At 35.6% G+C, this 12,536-nt stretch overlaps 1 protein-coding gene across 1 annotated transcript in view; it reads left to right on the forward strand.

The window, feature by feature from the left end:
• SLIT2 (slit guidance ligand 2) overlaps window positions 1-12,536 on the forward strand; it is a 256,837-nt gene that overhangs the window by 187,044 nt on the left and 57,257 nt on the right. The window contains exons 13-17 of the mRNA XM_035903458.1: window positions 168-311; window positions 440-603; window positions 1,355-1,378; window positions 4,891-5,041; window positions 10,654-10,728. Coding sequence (XP_035759351.1) covers window positions 168-311; window positions 440-603; window positions 1,355-1,378; window positions 4,891-5,041; window positions 10,654-10,728 — 558 coding nt within the window. The remainder of the gene's footprint in view (window positions 1-167; window positions 312-439; window positions 604-1,354; window positions 1,379-4,890; window positions 5,042-10,653; window positions 10,729-12,536) is intronic.

Consider the following 12,536-nt stretch of genomic DNA (forward strand, 5'->3'; position numbering starts at 1 on the left):
GATATTTCAATTCACTGAAATGCCTTATGTCACTGTCAATTAATATTTGTTCCTACATCTCCTGTTCTGGTTACAAATGCGCGAAAAGAATTATCTGTGAAAAACGCTGAAGCTGCAGCGACACTGAGCGAATTCTTTCAATTTTATAATTGTCTCCCATTAAACAGATTATTGAATGCCAACAAGATCAATTGTCTGCGAGTCGATGCTTTTCAAGATCTGCACAACTTGAATCTGCTTTCTTTGTATGACAACAAGCTTCAGACCATTGCAAAAGGCACCTTCTCACCCCTGCGTGCAATTCAGACCTTGTATGTATGCTCTTGTTTATGGTTGTCTTTAGTATGACTTCATATGCTACAATGTACTAAAAATACCGGGAACTGCCGAGACCAAAGGGAAATAATGTGTGAAATTATAATTTTTTTCTTCATGAAAGGCATTTGGCTCAGAACCCATTTATCTGTGACTGCCATCTGAAGTGGCTGGCGGATTATCTTCATACAAACCCCATTGAGACCAGTGGTGCCCGTTGCACCAGTCCCCGCCGTCTGGCAAACAAAAGGATCGGCCAGATCAAAAGCAAGAAATTCCGCTGCTCAGGTAATTTTCTTAGTTCAGCCGCTTTTTTTCTTTTATTGGCAAAAACAGTGGTTATAGAAGTTCTAATGAAGGCAGCTGGCTCTCTACGGAATTATTAAACATTGCAGAATCTTTTTTAGTTCTTTGACTGAAGGGGGGAAATCATGGAAGTCATAGACTGTTGGATCACGGAACATTACCATAGTTAACACATTTGGCACTATTCCTGAGCAGCATTAAATCTAACAAGAGAAATGCAATATATAATACTTCAGAATGAAATGCTAAAGTTATTCACTACAAGTATCACCGACATAAATCATTTTGTAAAATTTCCACAAGGCTCTGGAGTATGTGAAAGATCTAAAAATTTCTAGCTAAATATGGAAACATGACATATTCATTTTATACAGGGAGCTTACCTCATACTGAAATTTACTGTTTTCTTTTTCTAATCTTATTCCATTTCCTACTTACATTTCTCTAAATCCTAACTTTTGTCATATGGTATCCAGCTGTTCCAGGTGCATTTCACATTCTACAATTTATTCAGTCTCAAGTGCAAATACCAGATGAGAACTGTTTGTTATCCATGTTCCGGATACGTTTATGACTATTCACACTTTGTTGTTTATCAGCTCTCGTTGTGAATACACATTTTTTCACTTAATTATCTGTAGTTAACTGTAGTCCATACTTAATCTAATAAAACTCATTCTTTGCTTGCTGACATTCAGGTGCATCTTCTATTTTTTTTTTTCTCTTTATTTAGCTAAAGAACAGTATTTCATTCCAGGTAGGTTTGGCTCTGCAGTAAGATTGACTAACTGCAGATACTCTCTCCCTTTCCCCCAAAAAGCAAAGTTTGTTATAGCTTTTAGGAAACCGATGCATGTGGATTAACATTAGCCAATATTTGTAGCTAGACATAGTTTTCCTTTGTACATTACTAGTAGTTCTGTTTTCTGAGTATAAGAGCTTAGCATGCAGCTCCATTTACTTTTTTTTGTCTCACAAATTTGCACACAACCTACCAAAATTATACCTCTACTTAAATTATTTAGAAGGTTGCACCTGCTAGTTCATGTTTCAATTGACACCTTGACTTATCTTGTACCTTGCCTTTCTGCCACTACTGTTTTTAAAATGTAGCTCCTGAGCTGCTTTTAAAGACAGGAAACCATACTACCATCAAAGAGCTAGTACAACTTTAAAAAAAAAAAAAACAAAACGTTTTACAAATGAACATTTTCTTGCCTTGTCAACGTGCTCTACACTGGCTTCAGTTACTGCTTGCTCACCCTCCTTGTGTTTACGAAATCACAGTGGAATGCTTGGAAAAGAAAGCTGATATTCTTCATTGAAGGCATTCTGTGGTCACACGCATACAATGAATCAGAAATGCTTTCCATTAAAGAAAATGCAATTTTAGAGTTGGGGTGAAACAGCAATTTACACACCGCTTCAAGCTATAATAAGTCTATGATACTTTCACAAAAGATTTACTGATGTTGGCCCTAGCTCTTTGAAATATGTTTCTTTCTGTATTTTACCTTGCTTGTCAGGTGTGTGCACTGATTTCTTAATAGAAAAAAAAAACAATGATGCACTTGCATTATGTTCCTAACAGATTACAAATGATTGATTGGCAAAATAAACAAGGGAATAATGAATCTATTGATGAATTACAGTATGTGATTTGCAAGCAGGGTTTTCTAACATAGTTTAATATCTAGAAAAATATCTGTGATTATTGATTATGACACCAGTGCACTTGTTCTTTCAAGTACTACAGGTATATTGTCATTCTGCAGTGGTCTTAGTCTTTGTCTTTTAAGCTGGTATGTTTAACAGCTCTTCTCCTGATGCTGTGTGATGTTACCACTTAAATTTGCAGCAATCATGTGAAGTTCTTCATGCTCTCATACTAATATGTTGGTTTGAATATGGAGAAAAGACAAAATGAAACACAAAATAAGGCAGCAATTTGTCAGCATTGGCAGCCGCGAAAATGTGTTTTAAAGCCGCATAAAACAGAGGGGGATTCAATTTCTCAAACCTGTAGCACCACTCAATTTCTTAATGAGTAGAACAGCTGTATTCCTGCCACAGAGTGACTTCTACTCAACCTTGCCAGCACAACTTTTGTCTCTGAGTTAGAAGTGTTTTCTTGCCAGCAAATGTCTTCACAGCCTGTTTATAATATGGCCACACATGCAGTTTAGGTTTGTTTACGTACCCTTTAAAAAATGCTATTCCTGAGAAAAAAAAAAAAAAAAAAAAAGAAGAAAAATAATTAAATTCATCAAAATGTGCTACAGACTTGCTTCCCAAAATACAGGAAGCACAGTTTCTGTGCTCTCTCTTTCTATCAGCTATGAGGGAGATGCTGCATAAAATTTTAGTTATTGTGGACATTGTCCTTGAATATTTTAATTTTTTACTTTAAACTGCTAACATTGATTTACTCTGGATGCAGGAGGAAAAATAATATATTTGTAGCCTTGCTTATTGGGTATTTAAAAGTGCTAAATGTGCTTATTTACACTATAGTAAATAATGTAAAAATGTTAACATTTCTTTAAAAACATAAATATTTTTTATATTTGTTTTAAATATGTCATTGGGACATCTTGCTCTGCAGACACTGGGAAGTCTTAGTAGAATTTCCTTATAGTCATTTGAAAGACAGATGGTTATACAAGTATTAAATCATTAATTTAAAAAAATATCATTTGTCTGCTAGCTCATAGAAATATTTCATGTACTTATGTGTTACTTAGACATTTAGAAATGCTAGATAACATAGTATGTGATGACTGTTTCATTTTTGGGTTTTTTTTTCCTTCATTGAGGAATCTGTTTCTCCTATGTTTCTTTGGTTTATTGAGATTTTAAGTGGCATAGCATGTATATATGTTCAAGGGAGCAGCTTGTAAAGAATACATTCAAAATAGTGAAGAATAATGCATGGGGAAGCATTATCATCCTATATGAAATCTGTAATTAACCCCAGTCTGTTCCTCATTTTTTAATGCCACTTAAAATGAATTATTCTTTCTCTCTGCTGAAGATTGTTCCCCTTAGCAAGATCTTCTAATCAAACTAAAGCTGAGTAGAGAACATGAGAGTTTAGTTCATGTTTTTGTCTTAATTGGGATTACTGTCTTTCTTTCCTTCTTGGCTATCTTTACTTTTGCAGGAGTTCACCATTTTGGCTGTAAGTAAAGTTCAGTGTCTGAGCTTAATCACAATGTACCTCCCAGCCCCGATGCACCTTCTACTAGTCTCAGTCTTTTCACCTTTGTCTAAGAAGAACCCACAGGTCCTTTCAGCTTCTTGTTGTTTTCCCTGTCACCCACCCTCAGTTCCTCCTGATATGTCTAGGACGTTTTCTTTGACTGACTCTGAGAAATGGTGGAGGAAACGTTCAATGTGGTTCTTTTTTTTTTTTTTTTTTTTGTACTTCTTATTTAATCTGTGACAGTAATACTGTTACTGTGGCACTGGACATTCAGTAATAAGAATGCCATGTCATGTGAGCAAGTATTAAACTTCGAATGCTTCTGTAACTTATACCTACTCCTTCCTCTTTCCCCTTGCTTTTATCCTTGGCCTAATGGATGCAGTTTTGATAATGTAGCGAGATTTTCTGTTGTGCTTGATCTAACCATGTGGTTGTGAGGTATGAGTAAAACATGGTTCTGTCAAGCACCATGGAACGTCACGCAGCTTTCTACAGCATGGCAAGCTGCTGAGGCTTAAGTCAGGATCACACATTTTTTAAATTAAAGCTGAAAACAGGGCTTTCAATCTTACGTGTTTGAGATGATGTGGAGTATCGGGACTATAAAAAAAAAAAAATCCCAGGGGTTAATGAAGTCCAGTCAACAATACAAATTTGTAACAAGAGAAAGAGAAAAGGTGGCATCCAGGTTCTATTTATTCTTGATAGAGAGAAAGAAAACAAATTCTAAAAGAATCAGTGGCATTTGTGTGATTAGCTATAAACAAGGCTAGATTGGCTGACAACATAATCAGCAGAAAGTACAGCTGTGAAAAGCTCAAGTTAATGTTATCCTGTTATGTGAAGTTGGTCACAGTTTCTTTTTCCAGCATATATTAAGCCCCTATATTTAACCCTCTCTTGAAGCCCTTGTGTCTGTTCAGTATCACAAAGTTTATCATACATTTCCCAAGTTGCCCACCCGTTATCTGCATTGCAGACATCTTTTCAACCTTCTCACAAGAAGCAAATCTTATACTTTATTGACTCAGTATCTGTATTTTGACTTGACTCTTCCACAGGCACTGAAGATTACAGATCCAAATTAAGTGGAGACTGCTTTGCAGATTTGGCTTGCCCTGAGAAATGTCGCTGTGAAGGGACCACAGTGGACTGCTCCAATCAGAAACTCAACAAAATTCCTGATCACATCCCCCAGTACACAGCAGAGTTGTAAGTTGAATCCGTAATAAAGCATTATTTGCTTATGGAAAAACTAACTAAAATTTTCAAATATAAACCCACAGCTTTACTCTTTTGAAAAACAGAAATTAAGTGTAACCTCTGTAGTGCACTTCAAAGGACTAGATATTAATAAAAATTATTTATGCATCATTTCAGTACCATGTAGCCTTAAAAACTTATGATAAATAAGGTAACTATTCTATGTTTCTAGTTCTCCAGTACCTGAGCTACCCACTTGGATTTTTTTTGAAAGGTAATGGGGTTTATTTTGCTTTTTATTTTGACTACAAGAGCAAGTAGGACATCCGGTATCCAGGGGTCTGTCTTAAGAAGTGCTACCTAGGTGTTTAATAAAACGGAGCTGATTCTTCTTATGCAAAGCACACGTTATTTGTGTTAGGCAGAAGACCAGAGGAAGATAAAGCAGACAAACAAGACATAGTTGGGTTAAGAAGATGAGATAATGATATAATGAACAGAGATGAGCAGAAAAGAAGTCACAGATTATTACTTGCTTAATAAGTGCCATATGGGAATGATTTGTAGGCATTACAAATTAAGTGGTCTTCAAGGAGGGATTGAAAGATGAAATTAAGACAGCTTTAGTGTGGCCGTCATTGGCAGAGCAAAGGTGGTAGGAAATAGCTCTTTTTCCTAGGAGATTCAGTATAAAGAACAAGAATGTTGAGGGGCAAAAGTGAGGGACTTTGATTTAATGTAGTAAAGTGGGAACAGAGATGTGAGGACAGGAGTACTGTGATCAAATTGTGACCCATAGGGGTGAGATGAGCAACAGCATGGCACGTCTCTTAAAAGATAATCAGTCCACAGCTGGCATCAAAGCAACACACAGCAGTGAAGGTATGACATAATGAGATCATAGTTAAGGATTTTGAATATCTGGACAGGAAAAGGAATTTGAAACTGAAATATTGTGTAAACAGAGATGGAGAATTTTGTCTGTCTTTAAGCTGGGAGGAGGAGTTGAACTTAGTGATGTTCTAATTACAAATCTGAGTGGTAATTCTAGTTGTGCCCAGAATGATGGCAAATCAACTCTTCATAAAGTAGTGCCAGAGAAGAAAAACACACAGTCTTGGGTAAAAGGAGACAGATTTCAGTGGAGAGATACTTTTTTTTTTTTTTTCTTACAGGATTTTCTAGGGATACAATAAAGAGGGTGAAGAACCAAAAAGGAGGGAAAAAGAAAGAAGATTTTAGTGTGGAGGAATGTCCACAAGGAGGCAGAAAATAGTGATCAAATATGTATAAAGTTATGCTATATTTTGAGATAAAAGGACTTGAAGTAAAGAATAAAAATGATATGGGTAACAGGTTGATGGAATGGGTAACAGGTTAAAGTGTTGGAAGAGATTATAAAGTAATGGTTGTAAAAATCATAGTTACTGAACCAGGAGATGAGAAATGGAGTTGTTGAAGTGACAGGCACACATTGTCTTGATTCTTAGCAGGATTCATGTTTAATTCTCTCTGCTCTGAAGAAATAATAGTCTTCATTTAGTATTTTAATTGTGTTTTTTCACATTCATTTATTTACATGTGGAAGATAAACTGTAGAGTGTTTTCTTTCTATAATTATGATTCATCCATATTAAATTCAGAAGAAACAATTAAATCATCAAGCCTCATCTGCTGTGTATCCTAAACTCTCAAATTTCAGTCAACAAAAAAAATTGTGTTTGACTAAAATATAATCCATGTTTGGTTACAGCACTTCTTTCAGAAAATATCCAGTCTTGTTTGAAGGTATCAGTGGATTAAAAATCCACAAAATCCCTGAGTGTTACAGAAGTTAAATTATTAACTTCTCTTAAAATCTTTTAGAGTTGGAACTTTTAATTCGAGGTGGAATCTGCCTCTCTTCTCTTTCCATCATTGCTTCTTTTACATTTTTGTTGTTAAAGAGCCCTTTTCTATCCAGCACTTTATCCAAGTAAGATGGTCTTAAACTGTAACAAAATCACTGTTCAACCTTCATTTTGATAAACTGTACAGATTGTTCTTCAAGTCTTTTGACGTAAAAAAATTTCAACAGTCTTGCAAGTATTCTAGCGGGGATAGAGGAATTATTTCTGCTTTTTTTTTTCACTTGCTCTAAAAATCCAGTTGCTCTAGCTAAATACACTCTTCTGGTATTTGCGTCACTGATGCAAAAGTTACAGCTTTGTTTCCGTCTGTAATTCCTGGTCTTTGATGCACTGCCTTTGTTGCTGCTCTTGGGACTTCCCAGTCTGGTTCTAGGGCTGCTCTGTGATTTCCAGTTCACAACATTTACTGGAATATAGGAGAACACCAGCTAGTTAGCCTTTCTTTTCTTTTACCCACCAAATTTCAGATAAAGATACTTGTTAGAGTCAAATGACATTGATGTTTCCATAATAGTGATGAGGAAGTCTAGATTATTTTCTGCAGGTTGTTGTTTGGAGCTGAGACTCAGCTTGGAAATGAAGACCAGAAGTGAGGAAGAGAGTATTGATTGCAACAGTAATAATATTGCACCAAACCCCCTATTTCTTCAAAGTAGTTCTTTTTAAAAAGAATCTGAAAATAATAATACAGTTCAAGACAGATACTTCATTGTAAATGGTGAAAAAAATTACAAATGAGCCAGGTGCTCTTCTAACTGTTTCTGTTTTGTCACTTGCTTACAGTCTTCCAGAAAATCAGTGAAGGATCTGTCTAATCTGCCATTGAAGTATTTGAGATAAAGTACAGGCCTGTAAATGCACCCCAGAAATAAAATATTTTTCAGGTAGCATTCTAATACATAGGAAAAATCAGGAAGCATTTGATAAACTGCTCAAACCAGAGTCCCCCAGGGGAACGTTAAATAAAAACAACTGCAGTCTTATGTGTTCAATTTTTGTAATGATTTTACAATAACTGATATAGTACTAGGTCCTACCAAGATAGTTTTCAAAAGCATGAATCTCACTGCAGTATATAGCCTTCCAGGAAGGTTCAGCTGTTGTACCAAAACATGCAAATATCTTACCCATTGTGTTAATAAAACAGGAAAAAGCATCAAATACAACAGTGTAACAGAATATTTAGACATCATCATCATCATGTGCTTCTTTGTTTACTTTTTTGTTTTGAGAATGACATTTCAGGACTTTGAATAAACACATACAAGTATTTTTAAGATCCTTTTCATGATCCAGTGTTTGACAGGTAACAACTATCATTATTGTCTTTACCAGTAAAGAGCACTGGGCTCAAAAAATAGTGATATTAACATCCAGAAAAAAAAGATACCACCACATCTGTTAATTTTCCAGTTATCTGTAATAATTCGTGTGTGGTAGATGAAAAAGTCTTCCACATTTCACAATTCCAGATCTAAAGCCAGCAATATCCAGCCATAGAAATGCCATGTGATCCATGTGGTCATTGCTCTGACCACAAACCCATAATTTGTAACTCTTGATGTCCCCTTATTTGTGGATCTACACTCAATAACGATGCATGATTTGTGGTATCACCATATACACAAAGTTTAGAGAGAAGATAACGATTTGTGCTACAGTTTTAACCAAACATAATACAGTGATTCAACCCATGCTTCTCTTCCATCATAGAGAAGTATGGAGAAGCTTCTCAAACACTGAAAATCTTCGAAACAAATGGAAAATTCTTAAAATTGTTATGTAATATTGATAGTAGACTAAGACTAGCTTAAATAAAAAATAAAATTCTACATATGACATTAGGTTGGACTAATAAGCACCACAAAGGCAAGAGTGAGGAATAACCAACAAGTAGTTCAAGAGAGAAGGCTATGGTGGTGTTACCGTACATGTTAAAAATGAAGGAGTGTCATGGGGCACTGCTACAAATGTCATTTGAGAATGTATGTACAGGAGTGTAGTAGGTAGGTTATAAGAAATAATTGTTTTACTGTATATTACAGTTGCAAAATATCAGCTGAAATACTAGAAAAGAAGACTTCCGAGGAAAAACTGAAAAGATTGAATGCATTTGTGTGGGTGAAATTTGAGGGAGAGACAAAGGAAATTATTTTTAATATGTAAAAGGTTGTTGTGAAGCGAAAAGGGTCAAATTGTCTTTTTCAATGAGGTTAGAAATATTTGCAGTAGAGCACAGCAAGGAGAAATTATTAGAATCAATAAATTTTCACAAACAAGTCACTCTACTAGATGATATAGCACTTGAAAAGTATTTGAAAGTGTCAGCATTTATAGAATGCTTGGTGCTTCCATTGTTGATGGACAAGGGAAAAAAGGCTGTTTACAATGATGATGCAATGTTGTTTAATTGACCCTGTGAAAAAATTCATTTGATATGGTCCCACTAAAAATCACGTTAATTCATCCAGCTGATTTTCAGAAGTGGTAGTGTCTTTTGAAATTCGTGTTCCTTGTTCTTTGGTGTGATATACAAATGTTCTGTGTATATCCAAAAAACTCTTCCTGTCTTCTCTCAGTTTGGTTGCATGCTGAAACTATTGTATAGCCATACCTTCAGATTTACAACCTTAATTTCCCTTCTGGCTATCATTGAGAATGAGCAGGAAGGAAGCACGAATGAGCAGCTTTCTTTTATTTTCTAGGGTGTTTTTAATCTTGTCTTGCAGTAAGGCAATTCTGAAAAGCATTCCAGGTTTAGAATTATGCTGAATTTCATTTCACGGTGATCTTGTCAGTCATCTCTTTTCCTTCCTATTTAAGATCTCTAAATAAAAGCTGGACAGACTCCCTTCCTTAATATGATGACTCCATTAGAACATATAAAGAATCTAAGACTCATAATTTCCGTTTTCTTTTCAAGAGAGGAAATAGAGAATACTGGGTCAGTGCAAACGTTTTTTGAAATATAGATGGTCCCCTAACCTAGCAGCTGCTAAAGGTATACTATGGAGCAACAGTCTTGATACCTAGGCAGGAAAGATCAGTATCCAACTAGTATTTGTTGCTTATTGTATACCTTCTCATAGTGTTACAAACCAGTGTTTAATGCTTCCTTATGCAATTTATATGTGTTAGTTGTAGTAGTCTGAAGATAAACCATGGTCAAATAAGTGATTTTAAATTCTTGGGAAGACCGATGCAGTGTGTTTCAGGCCCTATTCAGAAGAAGCATTGACCATAAAGTAATTATTTCATTCTTGTAAATAGTGTTCTGTGAGCACCTCCAGATGTCTGGCAGACCCCACCTGATATCCTTTAAAGAACAGTAAACTAATCTTCAGTGGTTTATATGTGCTTCTTAAAGATTTTTATTTATAAGTTGCCATGGAATCCTTCCTTAGTTACATTTTGGTTTTCTTCCCTTAAAAGAAAAATTAAAAACATCTTCCTATATTTTTGTGCAGTTTTAGTTGTATGATATTTTGTGATCTGGTTTTGATTCTGTATGTCTTATATATGCCTACCTAAGTTTAACTAATGAGAATGTTCATTCACAGGAATTACCAGAATTAAGAATGTCAGTATATACGGAATTGTTCTTCAGCTACCAGCTATGCAGTTAAACCAGTCCGAAAAGCTCACTTAGTGTGGAACACTCTGCACCAATGCCTGAATATGTTTTTCTGAAATTGTTGTCATTTCTTGCAGGCGACTAAATAACAATGAATTTTCAGTCCTGGAAGCTACTGGAATATTTAAGAAACTTCCTCAGCTGCGTAAAATGTAAGTGCCACTTCAGTGACCTTGTCTATTCAGATAGCATGTTAGCTCCTTGCTGTGTTTCTCCACCTTTCTTAGTTCTTACCTATAAAAGGTTCCGCATATTCTAATCAAAAATCAAGAATTAGGTTTAAATTAATCACTGAGCTCGATCAGAGTTGGCAGCTCTTCTCTATGGGACGAGGCACCGCCAGTAACAGCTTCTCAGGGTGTATAGCTCCGCCACCTTCACTGCAGTGTCCAGCCAGCTGGTCTGTTATGCAGCCACAGCAGGGAGCTCGCAGTGTAAGCTGCTCAAAAAAGGTTCCAGTAATCTTCTGTAACTTCCCGCACTACTCCCTAAGCAGGCAATTTTGCTTCTTTCAGCACACTCAAGGCATGCCTTTGATTCTGTGCTTCATTAAACTGTCATTAGATGAGGGCAATATCAAAATTAAATGACTGAGGAAAAAATTGTTTGATAGCTCATCCATGTTCGCATTTCATGTTCCAAGAGGAGTTTATAATCTTACCAGTTGCAGTTGTTACTGAAAATGAATCTATGAAAAGCTTTTCCTTTGCTTATATAAAAGACATATTTGAGGGGAAATCATTTAGTTAGACTTGGTGATTCTGTGCTCAATCTTTTCAGGATTAATTCCAAACATAAATAGTGAGTGAAGAAAAATGCAAGTAAAAATAGATGAGATTCATGAAAACAATGCACTGCTTTTCGAATGTAGTCACAAGTTACTACCATTTGTAAGAAGTCAGTCTAGATTACTAGTGATGAAAATCTCAAAGGGAGCAATAGTATTAAACTTTTTTTAGCCTTATCCAGATCTTTGCTAGCAGCTGTCATGATAACAGTTAAACAGTTATTACTGATCTTTTTAGTAAGTAGACAAAGATTAAAAAAAACAAACTAAACTGAAAAAAAACCCATATCAACTTTGCTTTTGAACTATCCACTTGAGTAGACCTTGCCACTTCGGACTGCACTGAGATGCTTAAAAAAAGAATGTAGGAATGTCTGGCACAACAGTGTTTTGGTGCTATACAGTAGATACGCAGTTTTCTTCATTCCTCAAGGATCTCAGATTAGCACTTTTTACAGCTATAGAGTGCCTTTAAAATAAATACTTGATGTGGCATCATACATACACATATATACACACACACATGCACACACATATATTGGTTCTCCATATTTAAGAAAAACGGGGAAAAGGGAATGTACTGTCAGCAGTTATACATTTTTAGGCTATAAAGGTAGCTTAGTAAACATTTCATGTCATCTAAAGCTAGTTTGCTGCTTTTTAGTTGTGGAGGTGTTCAAGACGAAAGAAAGAAAAGGAAGAATATTAATCAGTTTTAATGTAGCTGTCTAGTGGAACTCCCAAGAGCTTGGACATCTGGATAATTGAGGAACAAAATTGAGAAAATGTAATGAAAAGTGAACATTTTTAATAATATTGCTCTGTAACTTCCTAATATAGTTCTCGGTTGTTACAACATTCTTCAATTTAGAGACTAACAGTGAGTGGTTAATCATGACTGGAAAGCAGTGAGGTAGTGACGTTACAGAGACACCAATACGAGTGGATTCTGTATTTTTGTGGAGCTCATATTTCTTCTGGAGGTTCAAATAGGTGCAAAGGTCTTTCTGCACAGATGACATTGAAAAATTGGGGCCTAAATGTTTAAGTGATTTGATGCTTCATCAGTAATAAAGCACGTGTGTGCACTGCATCATTGATTAGCTATGCAACATTAATCCTTAAAACATCCCTGTGAAGTGGGTGAAGTAGTATCTGTGTTACAGCAGGAGT

The sequence above is a fragment of the Egretta garzetta genome, unplaced genomic scaffold, assembly GCF_000687185.1.
Source record: "Egretta garzetta isolate BGI_Z169 unplaced genomic scaffold, ASM68718v1 scaffold151, whole genome shotgun sequence".
Lineage (NCBI taxonomy): Eukaryota > Metazoa > Chordata > Aves > Pelecaniformes > Ardeidae > Egretta > Egretta garzetta.